At 40.1% G+C, this 19091-nt stretch overlaps 1 protein-coding gene across 1 annotated transcript in view; it reads right to left on the reverse strand.

Annotated features, from left to right (window-relative positions):
- LIMCH1 (LIM and calponin homology domains 1) overlaps nucleotides 1-19091 on the reverse strand; it is a 190098-nt gene that overhangs the window by 116325 nt on the left and 54682 nt on the right. The window contains exon 2 of the mRNA XM_067298104.1: nucleotides 6161-6231. Within this exon, the coding sequence (XP_067154205.1) occupies nucleotides 6161-6231 (71 nt within the window). The remainder of the gene's footprint in view (nucleotides 1-6160; nucleotides 6232-19091) is intronic.

Below are 19091 nucleotides of genomic sequence, written 5' to 3' on the forward strand. Positions count from 1 at the left end.
AAACTCTGTATTCATATAAAACTGTTTCAAATGTCCTCACATGAACCTAAATCTTAATGCTTAATGAGTGTTGGGGCCCGTCTCTCTGAACTGGAGACATGCCAAATCCACCATGCGGATAATGTTTTGGCTTCAGAGTACACAGCCCACGAACACCACCCCCTCCCCGCTCACCTCAAGGCATGGGTCACATTCAAAACTTCAAGTGTGCCTAGGAAACTCAAATACCTTCTTAGTCTCCAGGAACAGCAAATTCAAGCAAAACTTAATTAAGCATAAGCATTTGGGCATCCACTAACTTCTCCAGTGAGGTATCTGGCAAGACAAGAGTCCTTGTGCTGTACACTATGCAGCCAAGAGGTCAACTGTTGCCAGGCCTCCTACACCACTGACAGATCAGTAAAATAAAATATCTGCAAAATACTGCAATCAAAGAAGAAGACTGAGTACTGGTTTCCCCCCTGAGGTCTCTGTAAGTGGCATGGTAATTGTACATATATGATATTAATTTGCAAACAGAACTTGATTTTTAAACAGCCAAGCAACTAAAATACCATACATACAATTATAGCAATCCTGAAGTCCAGTTCTATACCTAACTCTACCACTGATTCAGAAGACTAAGTTTTATTATTCCATAGTGCTACACTTGCACTGATCTGGCACATACCCAGGCCTTACTGAAAACAGCATTCATGTCAGCCCAAAGCTTGGTGAGATGCACTATAGCCATGATGCAAGCCCAAAGAAACTCAGCTGTCTGAGAATAAGCTGCTCATTCATCACCGGTGACATAAAGAACACGAGCCAAGGAGATTTCTTATTTACAAAAGAAAATTATTCTCATGACAGAGTAAATGATAAATTCCATTAAGTGATTCTTGATCACAATCACTTTCAGCTCCCTCAGATTTACAGCCACACTTCATTTTTTCTTTAAATACTATTAAAATAATCTATGTGCATAAGCAACTTCTCATATTTTTTAGAGTAAAGCCTAAAAGCTTTATTAGACTTTTTTAGAAGCATACATTCTTCACATGTGCTGCTGAAGGGGAGTGCCTTTCCTAGATATTTTCCTCCACTAGAAAAAATGTAAAACTTTTCCTTTAATTGACTGTACAAAGCCAATTTTATCAAGATTACTTAGATATAATGAACAACCTTTGTATTTGCTCTTTCAAAAAAATAGAGAAAAATTTATGGAGTGAATCCTACTTTCAAACAGTAAGCTGAGTTTTTGCACATTTTATTAAGCTATATAATACCACATGCTAATATACAAAACAAGTGTCTTAAAACACACAAAAGAAAGAAAAGTTTGGAAAAATGCACATAAGCTGGCATCTGGAATAGTATATACAAGTGACATCCATCTTTAATTGTATATGGTCATTACTCTTCCACTTTTATATATTTATGCCATGGCTTCTCAGGTTTGCAGTCAAATATCTGTTAGAACTTCCATCTTTGAGCTAAATCAAAGGTTTATTATGACTGTATTTACTGCTATAACTTGAGTTGCAGGCAAACATAAAGCAGACATGCAGATAAACTGTACTAAATACAGAACCCAATGTATTATGCACAACCATGACATTGTTGTTGTATTTTATTGCAAAGCCAAATCATGTGTGCAGATATCTGAAACTGGACTCAGTTTTTGTTTAAGGCCCTTGGTCCAGGATCCACATCTCAACTGTTATTTTTGTTTTGATTCTTCTATAATTTTGTTTTGGTCCAAATCCTGATAGGTATTAGATACCTTGGACTAACCCCAATATGAATTTTCAGGGTGTTTGGACCCTCATACTGCCTGATTTCAGAGAAAGCTTGAGAGAAAATATGATGCAATTGCATGTCAGAAATGCTTGAAGGTATGTCTCCCAACTCCTCAGAAGCTTTCACCCTTGGTTAGTCACATCAAAGTAAATAACTTGGATTTTCCAAGTCTCTCATCCCTACCTAAATTTCTGTAACTGCTGAGTACCCGCTGTGAAAGAAGGAATCCTGCAGTAGCAGAGGAGGGCAAGGGGAGACTGGAAAGGGACTGCTCGCCTTAGAAAACACACTTGCCAGAATACTAGAGCAATTACTACTGGACAAGACTGTACAAAGACATATGCATGTTTGTTTTCATATAATATTACTAGTAGCAACTGTTGCATGACGAGAAATAAAAGCAACTTCAATTTCCTCACCTGCTGTTTAAGTAAAGCAACAGAACTAATCAAATCAGTGGGGCAAAAGGAGGGAGATCAGCATATACATTTTCTTTTGCAATCAACCTTCATTCAGATGCTTGAATCTGTAGACAGGAACACCTAATCATTGCAGCAAACAGGTCTAATTTATTCTTGATTAATCCTCTAGCTTCTTAGGACATCTGGGTCAAAACTAAATGTTAAAACTATGTAACAAGAAAAAAAAGGATGTGTGCTGGGGTGGAAATTGGGGATTTCTAAACATATCTGCTGTTACTGTTGTTGTATTCTTGCCTCATAGAGCCAGCATTGCTCCACGACTCCAGGAGGGGCAGATTTGCCCACCCATGCAGCAGCATAGCCAGGAAACTCCTCAATCTTTGCATAGGACAGAAGAGCAAGAATTGCCTCACTTGGCCCTGCCTGATGCCTCTTGCTGAAATTACCATCTGCACTGATGTCAGACAGCTATGCTAAAGAGCCGTGAAATCATTTCAGAAAAACAGAAGTAGTAGTCATTGGCTTCTAAGCACAGCTGTGCGAACAATTAGAGCTGGTACCGTCAGGGGAGACTGTACAAGCATGCTTTCAAATCCATGAAGAAGGAAGGGCTTGTGTGACTCTCATCTGTCAGCTTGCAACTTTATGGCATCCTCCATTGTTTAAATATGTCCCTCAGCTCCTGAGACGAATGTGGCAAGCTATAAAAATGAAGAAATGAGGTCAGATCTAGACGCCAGCAGCAGTACTTGTGTAAACACTACCAGAGAGTCCAGCATGAGTGCTTGCAGATGCCTGTGGCCAGCATAGAGTACAAGGCTTCTCCAGCTAGTCAGGCTCTTGGTGCACAGCAACACATCCCTCCAAAGAGTCTACACTTTTGGCATCATACAGTCATAGCAGTATTCTTTTATTAAAATATGTGGATAGTTACTAGACCAGTTACAAAAAATGTCAATGAACCATTTATAACCAGCATGGTGATCTCTGCCTGAGTTTGCAAGGAACAATACAATACCACAAATATTCACATCTCACTAGTCTGCTAATTACCAGACCCATAGCTTGAAGAGAGAAGGAGACTTAAAGAGTTGAGGGTTTGTCAACATCATGGTAGGGAAATGCTGCAAATGGCTTGCAGGAGAAGGTCACTACAGTTTCTCAAACACCTACTGAAGGAGCAAATAAGAGAGAAGGGAAAGGTTCCTGTCCTTCCTGTCTGAAATAGGAATCTACATGTGGGGAAGTGTAGGCCACAGATGTTGGGATTAGCTGGATGAAGCCCTGGGATGATACTGTGTGTAAGGCTCCAGCAATTGTGCTCTAGACAGGGACAAAGATTTCCCTTATGTCATTTTGCACATGGCTAGTCTGCCTGTGAGGGGAACGGACTCTGGTGTGGCGGTTGTCCCTCTTCCCCTCCCTTGTGCAAAAAGCCTGCAAAGTCAGAGAGCAGCTAGAGACACATGTTTGGGAGATTAAGGGTATGCAGTCTCTGTCTGCCTGGTGACACCAGTTTCCAGTCCCCTAGCTGCTGGGATCTCTCAGGATCTTAGTTCACTTTCAGTTCTCAGCACAAAATACGACCATTAATACAGCAGACAATAAAAACACTGAAACAGTGGGCCATGCAGAAAAAAGCACCAACTCCACCCTTACACAGACATCACCCACACCAGACCGGCTGTGAGTTGCCAGTTAACGAACATTAGCAATGAGCACTATCCTGTGGAGATATCCAAAGCAAGTTTAGCTTTTTGCTAAAACTTTCAAGCAACAAACCAGAAAAACCAGACCAAAGGCAATAAATCCTTCCACCTTCAGAAACCTAAGACACCCATAATTTCTTTCTTGCCTTCTGTAGCTTATCAGAAACTTTAAGATCAGGTTTTCATCAGCTTGTTGGGAGTAGTTGTGATAAAAGCACAATAGATTGGCAGGAGGTCAAGGGAGAATTTGAATACTAGATTTTCTTCATGAGGTACCCACCTACCAGGTGAGGTCTCTGCTAAACCACAAAAGCCCTGCCCACAAAGACAATTTTGCCTGTGGCAGCTTTATCACCACTGCTTGACCAAGCAGAAGAAACAAAATTAACTATCAGTGCTTCATCTGCTGAAGCCTGTACTTTTCAAACACATTTACAGCTTTCAATGTCACATTGTTTCAGCTGAGCTCTTTATTTTACAGTGGATTCAGAACCAGTAAGGAGGAAGCTTTTCTTGTTAGCCTCTTAATTTGCTCATCATCAAAAAGCCAAACTTGAAGGGCAGACTGGTAGCTCTCTGGTTAATGCTCTGTAGCATAACAGAATTTCATCCTCTAACCCCAGCAGCCAGGAGCAGGAAGCAAGACAAGACAAACATCACAGCCTCTCAAATTTGAGGAGACCCATGCCTTCAGACTGGTTTGCACTAGTCAACAGGTGATAAACAAGGAAAAGCAATTTGTCCACCATCACAGAACAAGTTAGCAGTATAACCAAGTGTGGTCTCTTGACCGCTTATCCCTGGGGTCCACAGTCTCCTAAGAAATATATACTTAGGTCTTTAGTTACTTAAGCTTCACATCTTCACATACAGCATTTAAATGAGACTACCTCTGTTTACCTGCAGATAAGATTGGAATCTAATCTTCAAATACACATCCCTTACTCTTTATGCCACACAATTCAACCATAACATTTAAAGAGCACTGTGAAGTGATTCAGCACACAGTGCTTTTATCAAACACACTGAGGAGAAAGATCTTGTGCAAGAGCAACCCTTACAAAGAGGCAAACTCCAGGCTCCCTCCAAGTTACACAACATTTGATCAACAATAATTACGACTTCCCTCCTCCCAAAGCCACTCCTCACCAAAGACATGCAACTACAATCAAACAAGATACCATTTCCTTTACAGTTTTTAACAGCTAAAATTCAAGCTCTTTGATTAATAATACTAGTGAGACATACAACAGTATTTACACCAGTCGGGTTTCAAAGCTATCCTAAGCTACCTAGAGTTGAGTTACAGAGTATTAACTATATGGTTGAAAACAGAATCCAAGTTCCAATAACTTTCATAGTACAAAACATAACCAAGAGCTGCAGTGTACCAGCTTAACAACTCAGGAAATCTCATTTATAAAATTTCAATACGCATTCAGTTCTGCACCACCTTCATCCTTCTGATGTGCAAAGACAGCTTTTACTTCAGTGACAACCCTGCATGTCTGGGGAAAGAAATCAGCCTATACAGATGATTCAGAGCAGATTTTCCCAAACTCCTGATAAGCCGCATGAAATTTAAAAAGAACTAAGGGCACTAGAGCACAGCTACAAAATCCTCTTAAAAGTCACCAGCTTTGGCATCTATCTTTGGCAATCATTTGGGGAGACTCAGCCTGAAGACTAGATACTAAAACCACAGAGAGAAATATGCAAAAGATAACTTGAGTCTCTTGTCTAAAAATAACAAAACGCATCCTTCAAATACACCTTTAAGTAAAATTCAGAGGATGCCTAAACTTTCCAGAAATTATAAAAGCAGCTAACTATAGATAGTATTCAGATGGTTAAGTGTCGACAGTGCTTTGACCTGGAGTTGGTCCAAAATGCTTCACTGTAGTGGAGATGTCTGTAGGCAGGTGTGGAACACCATTCGCCAATCTGCAATTAACATCTTTAAATGAAAGGAAACCAAAAAGCAAACATCATTTTTACTTCACAAAACTCACTAAGGAGCTGGGGTGGAGTGAGGGAAGCACTTTGCAAAACCTGTTTTCTTTAAGCCACATTTCAATCTGCACCATAACAATAGCATTGGCACCAAAAGGATACTGCAGTGAAATAACTAGTGTGCATAATGTCAAAACTCGCAAAAGGAAACCAACAGTTGGAGATACTAGCTGAAGTTCATTTCATTTTCAGTCAAGACTGTATTCAAGGCTCAAAACTAAAAGTGTTACTTACTCACACAGAAGAATCCCATTTTCTAATCCAGAACGAAAATCCTTCTCACCAAAACTTCTGCTTGTCACTTGCTGCAAAAAAAGTAAGGGGAAACAAAAGAGTGGCATCCATTAAAAGGTGTACTTTTCAAGGGCAATTCTTAACATTCAGTTAAAGCATCTGCTGTAAAGGAAACATCTGAACTTTACAGGCTGAGTCCTGTCCATCAACTAGTTTCCTCCTTCTCAACTCATTGAGCTATTTAACACATAAAACAAAGCATTTGCCCCAACCAGTGCAATTACATATTATAAGAGACCTGTTCTCTAGAAGTAAAAAACAAAAACAAAACAATCCCACCCCTCCACCCAAAGCCCACAATGTAACCTTTAGAATAAAATTTCAAAAACATTTTAAAGTGTTTTAAATTTTAGAATTAGTGCATTTAGACAAACTGTATACTCTTACTACTTTTTTGCACCATGTTCAAAATTTTTGCTTTGGGTATTGGACTTGAACTTATGGCCTTTAACCTATCACCTTTACAGAATAAGCAAATCCAGCTGGAAGCATTCGTATGAGTTATAGCCCTTCAGAAGCACGCCACAAAACTCCTGGTCATAGTAAAGAATATTTCACATCATGGAGCCAACCATAAGCAAGAATACAAACTCAGTGGACACTGAAGTTTAGGCACCTACTGTCGGCAGCCTGTCAGGCACGCTTGGAGCAGGAGGTACATTCGTGATTATGAGCTCTTAAGCCAGCCAGTGTTGCTCAGAGATGGACCATCTAGGGACCTTCTAGGAATCCGAACCTTGCCTGAGGGTGCCGGCCACTGCAAGCATGACTGAACCCCTGTTTATGACTCACTATCCTTTTGGCAATGCCTTGCGTTAATCCTCAAATCGTTCCCAACAGATGACATGTTCAGTGAAAATGTATTTTATTACCACCAACAAATACATAAGAATAGTTACTATGTTTAGAGAGAGCTGAACAGAAACAAAAGAAACCACCCAGATTTTAACTGCACTCCAGAAGGTCTTCTCCTCATCCAGCCAAAACATTCAACGGATGTTCACAGAGTTCTCATGGCTCGGATCCAATCCTTCAGCAAGACCCTTGCTCTGGGCTTTGCTTCCACCATCGAGAACAGTGACTTGGGGACACAGCTGTCCTTACATACCCGTTTTCTACTTGCTGCTCCACTCAGACACAAGACTCTTCCCCTCCCAGTTTCCTGTCATAAAGACAGCAATTTATAAAGACTGACAAGTTTGTCGCTTTCTCACGGAATTAGTGACTGCACCAGCTTTACAAATGCCAGTTATGGCTATACACAGTCTTAGACAATAACACTTTTTATTGAATTCAAGTGCAAATACAAATCCTAAAACCTAATCCAGCACTTGACCATAAACATACTGATCCTCAAAATGAAGGAATTTCTCCCTGCAAACTGGTATGACCTGTGTATAACTTTAACCCTCCCTCCATATTCTTAAAGCTGCCTCAGAGAGACGTACGTTGACAACCACACCTCATACAAATATATAAAGTAGAACAATGCATTGTGTTGCCCTCATACCTCAAAAAGAAACCACGTGCAATATGCCAGTAGTAAATGATCTCTAACCTTGATCTGCTGGGACAGATGGATATCATGATAATCTAACCATTATCAAGCATTTGGGATGAACAATAGACTGAGCACATCAGAAACTGACTTTTCTTTTATTTCATCCATAGAATAAAGTACAGTATAGAAGTAGGAAGGGCTATTTCATAACAATTTCATTCACAGGGGAAGACTTCTGTGAGGGAAAAAGGGTGATAGGCACCTTGTTTCACTCCTCAACCTGAGAGCAACATCAAACGTTCCAGCTATGGAAGTCATTTTTTTATGTGTTTGTTGAACATCCTTATTCACCAGGCAGCAGTGCTGAAACTTAACACAATTCAAATAAGAATCTACCTGCGAAAACCATCGGTATCGCTGTCATTACTGCTGATGTAGGAAGGTTTCATACATAATGGCTGCATGAATAAACTCATGAAATCATGAATAGCATAAAATGCAAATGCACAGCTGGAACAACAATTCATCTAGTAAAAGGTACAATAAGAACTGAGAGTAGGTCTTTAAAAAGGAACATGACATGTCTTTAGAAAGGAACTGGAAGTCAGTAAGGCATGGAAAGGTTTATACCTGCTCTAGATGATCCAGCTGCAGAGCGGAAACATTAATCAACTACAAGTCTCCTGATTTAGGCAATTAAAATGTAAGAAAAATGCAACAGAGAAAGCCTAGAAACTAAAAATAAATGTGAACATGACATTGTAAATGTCAAAGATAAACCCAAAAGGGGCCTGAGAGGAGCAAGAAGCTGGACTCCACCTTTTCCAGGGGAAGTGAGAGCTCACTTTCCTGGCATCCGCACACGCACATGCACGGGGGTGCACACCCTGCTCTGCCCTCGAGACCAGCTGCCCTGGGCCCCCAGGCCAGGCTGACGCACATTGCCGTGATCACACTTGCTCAGCACGCTGACAGCAGGAGGTGCGAGGCTTTGAATTGACTTCAGGTAAAAGGACTGGCACTCTGCTATTTGTAAATGGAGTGCTGCATAGCAAAATGCATATGAAAGTTTGCCCAGTCCCATGTAAAAAGCAAAATGCATACAGCAGCCATGATATCACAAAACAGCGGCATGCACCACAGGCCTATGTTAATGCTAATGAATGTTACCAGAGCACAGTTCTGCTCCTACAGGTTTATCTTCTTACATCTCTATCTCCCCACTTCTGGATAAAAGCCTCCAGTGTGACCAACTGGATGGAACTGTGAAAATGCTGACATACAATGACTAAGGGGAGCCCTGACTATCCCTATTCTACAGAGCTTTACTGGGCAAAAAAACCTTGTAAGTACAAGTACAGAAAGCTGGAAAACAGGAGAACCAATTTTTAGCCCATCAGCTTTCATACTGCAGAGAGCTGGTGTTCAGAACTGAAACGGTAGAAAAATATTCATGGACGACTGCAAGGTGGTCTATATCCTGCTCCCTTAAGAAAAGAAAAAAAAACCCCACAGAACCCAAGACACCCCAAAGCCACTGAAGCTGTTAACTGACAGAATACTGAGTACCGGCCTTTCCTCGCAGAGCCCTCTCTAGACCACCACAGCTTACAGGCTTTCAAGACACAACTGCATCTGGTTGTGACAGCACTACCGACCATCAGCCCCATGTCACAGATACAGATGAGCACACTCAGGCAGCACTGGAGAAAGCACAATACATACCTATTTCTTTCTATAATGCCATTACATTGTAATTCTCTATAGTGCAGGGGTGCAAAAGATAGAACCAGACATCTTAAAGGAAAAATACAAGTTGTGTCCTGCTAGTGATTAGTGAAAAGCCTGGCACTTCTTTAATGAGAGGAAAAGAGTGGTCTTTCCATAGCATACTGAAATTTAAAAATAGAGAACAGAATCTAAGCACAATATAATTTATTATGGTGCTTCACTTGCGTGAGAAGGAAACTGTTTTTATTCATCATCTGGATGATATTTTCTCTTCTGTAAAAAGCTGCATCTTCAACCAGGGCAATTATTTCACTGCCGGACATGCTTCTTTGTTTCACTACCACTTAACAACCCAGAGAACTAAGCCTAAAATGAATAATAAAGTTTTTCTAAAAGGAGTATTAGCAGACTAAACCACAGCGCACTGGCTCTCTATCACAAGCTTATGGCAACAACTTTAATACATACTTACACACAGTAACATTTCTTATATACAGTATTGTTGTCGATTAACTCCTTTGTTCTTTGCAGTTACACATGCCATTAAATTTATGTCATCAAGCATGGCTGTCATCCAGCCACTAACCAGTGCCATATTACACAACTCTGTTTTCACTGAGCTTCAGTTCACATTGTTTTCTTTGCATTTTGTATTGCTGCTGCTGTTTCATGAAATACATTGCATGGAGCTTGCAAAGCCTCTGGTGTCAAAACAACTTAAGGGCATGAAAAAGAAAAGGTGACAAATCAGTGAGCAGATGCTGTTCTCAGGTGAAATTTATTTTGGACAGCAAGACATAAAAAGTTGAATAAACACTGTCTCATCAGGGGCAATGCTTTGAAAATAGTTAGCTTGATTTTTTATGCGCACATTTGAAAGTAGCATGTAAAGCAGGGAACAAAAAAAATAGACCTCAGCAGGGAGAGGTCTCTATTACTCGCTATACCTTTTGGAGAGCTTGTGAAGCATGACAGCAAAGACAGAAAGAAAGATTTCAAAAAGTTACATTTGGTATGCTGTTCGGGTTTTTTTTGTACCTGGATACACTGCATTTCAATTTGGGGCAATTGCTTCCCCTCCCCCCCCATATCAATTTTTACTCAAAAAAACCCACCAAGGTGTGTTGTTGCCATAATTAATTTTCCATTAACTGGAAAAAATATTGCTTTTACTTCAGGGAGATGTGTAAGTAAGGCTTAGACTGTAGTAATCACAGGTATGTACCCCAAAAGCACTGGATCGTAAAAGCAGAAGGCCACACAAGTCACAAAAGATGTATGACAGTTTTAGGGCATCAAGATTGGGCCTCTCTAAAGTAATAAATTCCTACTTCCCCATTTCCAAAATTACACTTGAGCTACTAACACGAATATGCATAATTAAATTCCATTTCCATGAAATATAGACAAGAGATTTCCGCATTAAACAACACTGCGGAAGTTAGAGTCAGCTTTACATTTTGCAGTGAAGATTTATACCAAATTCTTGTGGCAGAGCAATGGGATTCAGAGAGTCTCCCTCAGCTCCTGGTCTTGCCATGTACTGTACATGCAGTGCTTTGCTCTATCTGTAAAAATGGACACGACACATCATCCAGGTATGAGCTGTAGGAATTACATCCATAAAATCGTATCAATACAAACCACTGCTGAACAGCTTTATTATAAATATTAGGAAGTTTGTTGACTCACAGACAGACTTGAAGACTGCATGAATGGAGCTTACTGACAGCAAGCAATAGTGGCCTAGGCACACATATCTTCCAGAAAAGCTGAATGATGACAAGGGTTCTGTACAAAGCTCTGCAAGGCATTGCAGTGTTGAGGCAACATACTATTAAATGAATAAAAAGATGAGCAACTTAAACTTCTCTAGTGTGAATTGCTATTATCAAGGAAAAAAATAGCAGGAGCTCAAGATGACTCATGTGGCCAGCTCTGAAGCAATCTGAAAGTCTGTGGTATTGAGCTTGAACATTTCAAGAATGCATGGGAGGAAGGGCAGAGATTTCACACTTGGGTAGCAATATTAATCTGCAAACAAAGCACTTAACATTAATTTATTTTTAGATCTTCCACTTTTTGGTTACTTAAGTTTAATTGCAATTTGAAAAGTTAACTAGCCATGCTGAAGTCCTCTTTCTTTTCCTTTTCTTCTTGCTCTTTCACCCTCCTACTATTCTTTAAAATGTCAGGGATTTTACCCACTCTTTTCCATTCTTCATAGGAACTCTGTTTTTTCTAGCAACAATAGAATAAACTATGCAACAGCATATTCTCCTCTATTTGCTTCAATATTCCCTTCTGCCACTACCACATTGTCAGTCAGCTGGGTTGAGTGATAATGTGGTGTCCACATACAGCATGGGAGAACGATATCCACTGACAAAAAAACACTCCCAATCCTTTTGGTGGACCCAGATGTATGTCCTCACTAAAGGAATGATTTCTTTGCTACAGGATGCTAGTCAGTGGCTTTTCTTTTCCACAAGGGAAATGACAATTAAAAAAAACACAACAGCTGATTTTTTCAGATACTTTACAGCTATTTTAGTGAGTGAATGACTCTATGAATGAACACCCGTATTTACATTTAATGTGTACACTAAAAGAACAGGTTCAGTCAGCACTGCATTTAGGAAACATGACAAAAGAAATAAAGAAAGAAGACTAAATTAAATGCACCAGAGGCAAAGCCCACACAAGGCCTCCACCATCTCTGTTCTTCCTACTTCACAAAAATTTCCCAAGTGAAGACAACAGAGCTCCACTTACACTCACGACAGATCACAAGCCAACTCTAAGCTGCTACAGGGCAGAACTACTCTGTTCACTCAGGCAGATCAGCTTGAGTTTAGCAAGTCTTTGGCAATATCCCCTCAATGTTTTGGAATATGCCAGCAGAGAGAAGAAATTTGCCTCTGAGCATCTGCACTACAATTCTGCCTGCTGAATGGCCAAGCCGTGATGAGAGAAGACAACTGCAAGCAAAGGAAGCTGCTGCTGAAGCACAGGCAGTACTATTCCTCCTTTCTCCATTTACATACCACCTCCATCAGCAGCTATTACCTACTTAAGACTTTAAAGTTAAATATGGGAAGGTTTTGGCCTTACTAATCCTGCCCGTCACCAGAGCTTTCCACACTAAAAATCTGCCCTGATAACAGTAGCATAATATGCACACAATGTTACCATACATTGTTTGGATTTATGATCTTACAGAGCTGTACACATTTCTGCCAGGACATCTGGAGTATAATCCCAGTTGGCTGGCAAGCTGCTGAGGTGTGTTAAAATGCTGTGATACAGTAAGTCAGGTTCTTTTCTAATCTGCCCTCCCTAATTCTGTTTGTATACATTTCCCAGCTGCATTGCCAAACTTAGCAATCTTCCACTAGGGGTGGGGGCCAAAAACATCTCATTAAAGGTTGAATAGTCTGGGGGGAAAAGGAGCAAAGAGCGGCAAGAGAGAACTTAAAAGCAACTTCCCTCAGACTTCCCTTGGCTGCAGTGCAATTCCTGAAAACTTCACCTAGCAGCAGGTAATCCATTACATCAAATTTGTATTTGACAGTCAGTAAATTGCTGTTGCATCATTGTTTTACGGGTAACCAGGTTCTTCTCTGTACTTCAGGCAGTATTATCAAATTTAGATACCAGATGACAGACATGACAGAACACCCTAAATTACCTGGTTTCAATCAGTGATTCAATTTGGGGTTCCTTTTATTGTTAAAAAAAAAAAAAGAAAGAAAGAAAAAATAAGGCATCTATGAGAAAAACTTATTTCCTGTATCGTGGGATTCATCATCTGTTAGTTTTAATGTGAGTTAAAAAGAAGGGGGTTTGCAGGCTTTTGCCATTGATTTACCAGTCAAATGCTTATCCTCCTCCCTGACTTGGGAGAATGAGGAATGAAGCATTATTTTAGGAACATAACTTTTGTTTGATGGAAGCAACATCTTATCATAATGGTATGTTCTTTAGTTCTGTACTCTTTTCTTTTCTGTGCAGAAGAACAACGGGGCAGAGATTAAGATTAGCATGTACAATGTAGACTGAACAAGAAAAATGAATCAGAAGACAAGAGTGCAGAAGGTACCTCTCTGATTTGAGGCCCTCATTTCATCTAGTCCTGGCAGTTCCCACAGAGCCTGTCCTCAGTCCTCTCAATGCCTGGAGAAAGCTCCCTATTTGGCTACCCCACGAGGTAAATTGAAAATCCTTTTGCTGCTGCACAACCTGCTCCATTTCTGACCTCTTCAGGGTGAGCCAGTGCTTAAGGAAAGTTTCTGACTCCTAGAAGGGAAGAGGAGCAGATGACTAATAATTACCAGCTATCATGAACACCTTCCAAGCTTCCCTTTTCCAAGGTTTTGTTATTTTCTTACCCAACCAGGCTAAACAAACAGTCTGCCCAATGAAAAGTGAAAGGCTGATTAAAGTTATTCAGAATTTTCCAACCTTTCTAGTATGCCTGCCTAGTATTTGCCAAGGGCAGATTTGCCTTTCTACTGGTCCTCTTCAGGTGCATGCAGAGGAAAATGTACAGAGGGACCTACTCCCAAAAGCAATAGCTATTGATCTAGCCTTTATTGTTTCTCTGATGTGATCCCTCTTGAAGCTGGAATCAGTGCTGGAAGGAGAGAGATCACTCAGGCTCTGGCTACGGGGCTCAGAGGAGTTGTCAGCCCAACATGTCGGTCTCGCATATTTTTAGGAAGCTTCAAAGGCCAGGAGAAATTTTTCCTTTGCCTCAGGTGGCACTAGCAACTATCCAACAAAACAGGAAATCAGGGTTCTGGCCATCTTTTAAAAAAAAGAAAAGCATTAGAATGAGCATAGTTTTGTCTTTTAACTCCTTTTCCTGACTGCAATATCCCACAGGATGGGATTCTTAGACTACTGGAAGATTGCTCCTCCAAAATCTATGCTACATTGCATCATTTACATGTTGAAACCAAAACATCTGCTATTAAAACACTCGATTTTGTCTCCTCCAGCTTTATAAAGTTTAGACAGTGCTGAATCAGAAGTGTTTAAAGCTCTGTCAACTAATTACAGCTGCAGAGGCAGAACAAAACACAAGCAGCAGATTCCTTATTGGGCTCAATGTCTTGTCTCACTCTCAAAGCAATGAAGAGATCAACAGCTCTGTAAGGAGACGAGGAGGTTGCTGCAGTATCTAGGTTTGTTAATCAACACCTCACGCTGCTCTAACCTATTTTACATTATCACTGCATAAGATCTGCATTTTACACCACTGCACTACTTCTTGAACAAGCACGTCTTTGACTCCAGTACATTGCTTTGTGCCAGGAATGTGCATCTTGGCAGACAACTTTAAAACTGCACAACACATTTAAAGCTGGACAGAGACAGGGATACAAACATGCAAGAAGCTGCAAGTTACAGAGGCCTAACACTAGAAGCACTTCAGCTTGTCATTAACCACTGGCAACAGATATTCTAGGGAGACTACCAAAGCTCAGTAATTACTAAACTTTTGTGATGAAGAATGTCTGCCAGAAGACACCATCTTCCCTTTTTGAAGAAATTAGGTGTTCATCTGAGCAAACTATTACTGAATTTAACCAACCATTTAAACATGACTCTTAATGTCTTTAGATCTCAGTGGAGCCTCTGAAATGCCACCGATGAGCATCACTAGGCACCAGTCTACCTTGAAGCTTTTAAATTTAATGTCATCAAGTCACATCAAGACAAGTCCACATGTAAAATGTCCCATTTACAGTCTGTACAATTTAAATATATATATATATAGAACTGTAACTCAGCAAGTCATTTTAAGACCTGGTTCTCCGGGCAGTAAGCCTGCAAGCCCAGCACAAACAAAGCTAAGAAACTGTATGTGGGAAACGTCACTTTATACAGAAACACAGCTGAAAAGCACAATTTTATCTGCTGCCAATATAACTCTGCAAAACTTTGCTCCTTTCAAATAAAAGGGAGAGAGGAAAAAAAGGTGGGAAAGAAAAAAAATAACACTTATGAGAGCAATATTTCAGCTCCTTGGACGTTCCTTCCAAACTCTGGATCATCACTTGGCACATTCTCCAATAGGAACAAAACTGCATGCCATAGCTTTGCAGTCACTTGCAAACAAAACTGCACAACTACCCACTTCTACATAGGAATAAAAGCACATTTTAAAAATCATGGAATGCAGAAAAAAATCTGCTTTCCTGAAGAAAGAAAGCTAACCTTAATTCAAAGTCAGACACTTTTGAGGTCTTCATTAACAACCTTTTGGAAGTGGCTTTATTTTTAAGCTAAGTATGCTTTTGTTCCTGCCTCTATGGAGACAGAGTTAAGGAAAAGCATTTACACTCTGTTTGAACGCTTTTCCAGCTAAGCCAGTTTTTAAGCACTATTTGGCCACCTAGCAAGGGTGGAGCTATATTCACAGTGCTGTCGGGGAGCAGCAAGGACCAGCTGCTCCCCAAGGGGAGCTGAGCTGGCAGCGAGGGTGATCCCAGCACGGGCAGTGCCCTCACCCATGGGATGCAATCCCAGGGAGCCCTGGCTGAGCTTAAAAGGAGCTCCTGGGCCATGGGCAGGGGTGTGGGTCCCACATGAGTCTGGTCAAGGCCATTAAGGCCTCTTAGTGCACCCAGGCCCCTGACAGTGCTTATACCAAGCTTTCCATGTTTTGCAAATAATTTCTGAGGGAGAAAACCCACAGTAGTCCATTGGTTCAGTGAAACTTTAAGCTATTCTGCAATAATTAAAACCTGGCCCTAAGTGAGGCTCCATCAACTAGAAGACAACATAGTGAGAGGGATAAAGAGAAGCCACAGCCAGAAGGCTTGCACTACAAATGCCATCTCTACTTCCAGTACTTCCAGATAAGCACAGAAGTGATAAGAATACCCCTGCAACCACAGGCAACAACTGGGTCCCAAAGACAGGTTTTCTGTTCTCCCCCACTCTGCTCCACACCTTTGGTGTCCTAAACCCTGAAAAAGATACAACAGCCCTGCAGAAGGAAACGATGGCTTCCATTGCTGCTCCAGACAAGGGAAACACTTAAGAATAGCTAGAATCAACTGATGTTTTCAAGCAAGTCTCTTCCAAAGCAGACATGAGTCAGCAGTAGATTTCACTGCCTTTAAAAAGAAAAAAAAAAACATTCCTGTAAGATTTAAAAGGCACTTCCAAGAGCAGCTTTCATCTTACACAAAACTAAGAAAAAAATCCTGTTAATTCTTTTTTTCCTCTTCTGAAACATGTTCACCTCACCTCTGCCCCAAATTATACTCTCTCCCATTTGAAGAATGTTTAGACCTATCTTTCAGCAGGTTCCTCCCATAAGAGTAGCCATCTTGCAGTGCATAATGAGCACTGTAATTGAGGGGCATTTTTCATTCATCCTATTTAGGTGGAATAGGGCAGTTACATGTAGATACTGAGTTTTCCGCTAAATGGAATTCATAAATCAGTATTGTTGTACCCTGCAATGATAAATACACCACTTACAGATCTGGAGCACCAAATCAAGATCTATTTAAAAGGCTACCCCTGAGATAGAAAACAGCAATGTTACAGGGGGCAGATTGTTGCTATTTTCTCCCCTGCTGCTGCAGATACAGGGAGTTTTTGTTTGGAGGACACTCAGAGCAGAGAGAGGGAAGGGAAGAAGGATTGATGATGCTTACAACAAAAACAAACACTGCTCTTCTCTATTGCTACAACACCTGCTGCCTCCATCGGCTCAGGCTCATCCATTATGCAGCACGCCAGCAGCGACGGGGCACAATCGCCCCCTCTGAAGCCAGGACAAACCTGACCAAGGAGCAAGAAACTGAATGAGCAACCTCTCAGTATCACACAAACAAGCTGCACTAGCACTCGTTCTCCTCCCTGTTTATTGCCATATGAAACAAGTACTAGAAAGAATTAGATTAAGCATCTGGTTCAAATACAGACACAGGAATAAAAGAAATTGCCTTTAACAAAATTTGTCAATTTAGCCTTGTAGTAAATAAATTCCTGAAGAGAAAAGAAAAAAACCCAAAACTATTTTAATTGTTTTTACTTTTATTTTTACTGTTAGTGGAAACCATGTAAAGTCTTAAATGGATTGAAAGGAATGTAATTATTTCACTGTAATGCTTTAATAGTGGAAAAGGAGCATATTAAAAACATGCTTAACATTTTCACTCTAAACAATAAGAACTACAAGTTTCAAAACATTTACTACATTTCTACAGTTCCAAGAAATCTTGTGAGTTGGCCACTCCCCCACTGGAAATGAGGCCTGATCCCACCAACATTTTCACGCTTCCCTCACATTACCAAAACAGAATATCTCACTCATGCCAGCAGGGCAATTCAAATGCTACATTAAACATAAAACATTAGTAAGATGCAACACTAAAAAGTATCTTTAAACTATCAGTACTGCAAAGCAAAACATTTTTGGACTTAGTTGATTAATTCACACATTTCAGCTATCAAAATGAGAGGAAAAAGTATAAGTGGTTAAAGTTCTTCATCAGCACATTGGTTTTCCATGCACCTCCGGACATTCACATACAGTGAGCAACCTTCCCCAAATTTTAAATAAAAATGTATATAAATTTTTATATATGTAAAAATTATACAAAATTTATATAAAAAGAAATAAAATGGCCATGCTTTACTAAATTAGTCAATTAAATGTTTTTAAATATCACACCGTTAAAAGATATTATTCAAACAGCAGATGAAATTGAAAGGCAAATAAATATCATCAGCAATTTCCTCTAGTCCTATTAAAAAATATACGAAGTGCCGGCAATGTCATGTGGCATTCCTCAGTAACATTGTATTTCCACAGGTGGAAGAGCATTATTGTTTCACAAACAGGAAAATGAGCCAGAAAAGCTCATATAAGGTTAAAATGATTAACCACCTCTCTCCTGTCAGAACAAGAATACCTGGCTAATCTACAAGCAACATTATAAATGACATTCAAAAACATAAAAATAAAACCAACACCACAGCACATTTAAATAATACAGATATTTTGTAAATCAGCCAACATTTTTTGGACAACACTGCAAAACATTCTTTTGAGAAGGCGTTCACTTATAGGAAATTATGCTTCTCCTCCCTTGTTCTTTATTATGAAAAAGGTATTTGCATGACAGCAGGAGTTTTGTTGTTGAGTTCCCATGCTTATATTGTTTTTTCAAATCTGCCTATCTGCAAGTGTACCAAAGCCATATTAAAATCTAAAATAATAGCCCCTGTGATGATTCAAAAGCCAAAATTCTGGAAGAACTCAAAGTTTCTCTCTCCCTGGCTAAAAGTAAAAATTCCCCCTGTAATGAGCTGTCTTAAATAGGTGCAAATTCCAAATCCCTCTTTCTAAATATTGCCCAACTTCAGCTGGAATAAGCAGTCACCTACTGCAAGCTACTAGAAAATGCTGTCTGATAGTAACCTGTCATTTGAAATTAAGGGCAAGTATTTAAGACTTCACACGGCTGGGGGGGAAGGGGGACACATAAAAGCAATAGCCTTGATTTCATCGACAAGTCCACTTACAAAGAATGCAAGACAGGACCAAGGAAACTCAATCAACACAGATTTACTCGCTACAAAAGACCCAGTTGACACTTCATTGAAACT

Source organism: Apteryx mantelli, chromosome 5 (genome assembly GCF_036417845.1).
Source record: "Apteryx mantelli isolate bAptMan1 chromosome 5, bAptMan1.hap1, whole genome shotgun sequence".
NCBI lineage: Eukaryota > Metazoa > Chordata > Aves > Apterygiformes > Apterygidae > Apteryx > Apteryx mantelli.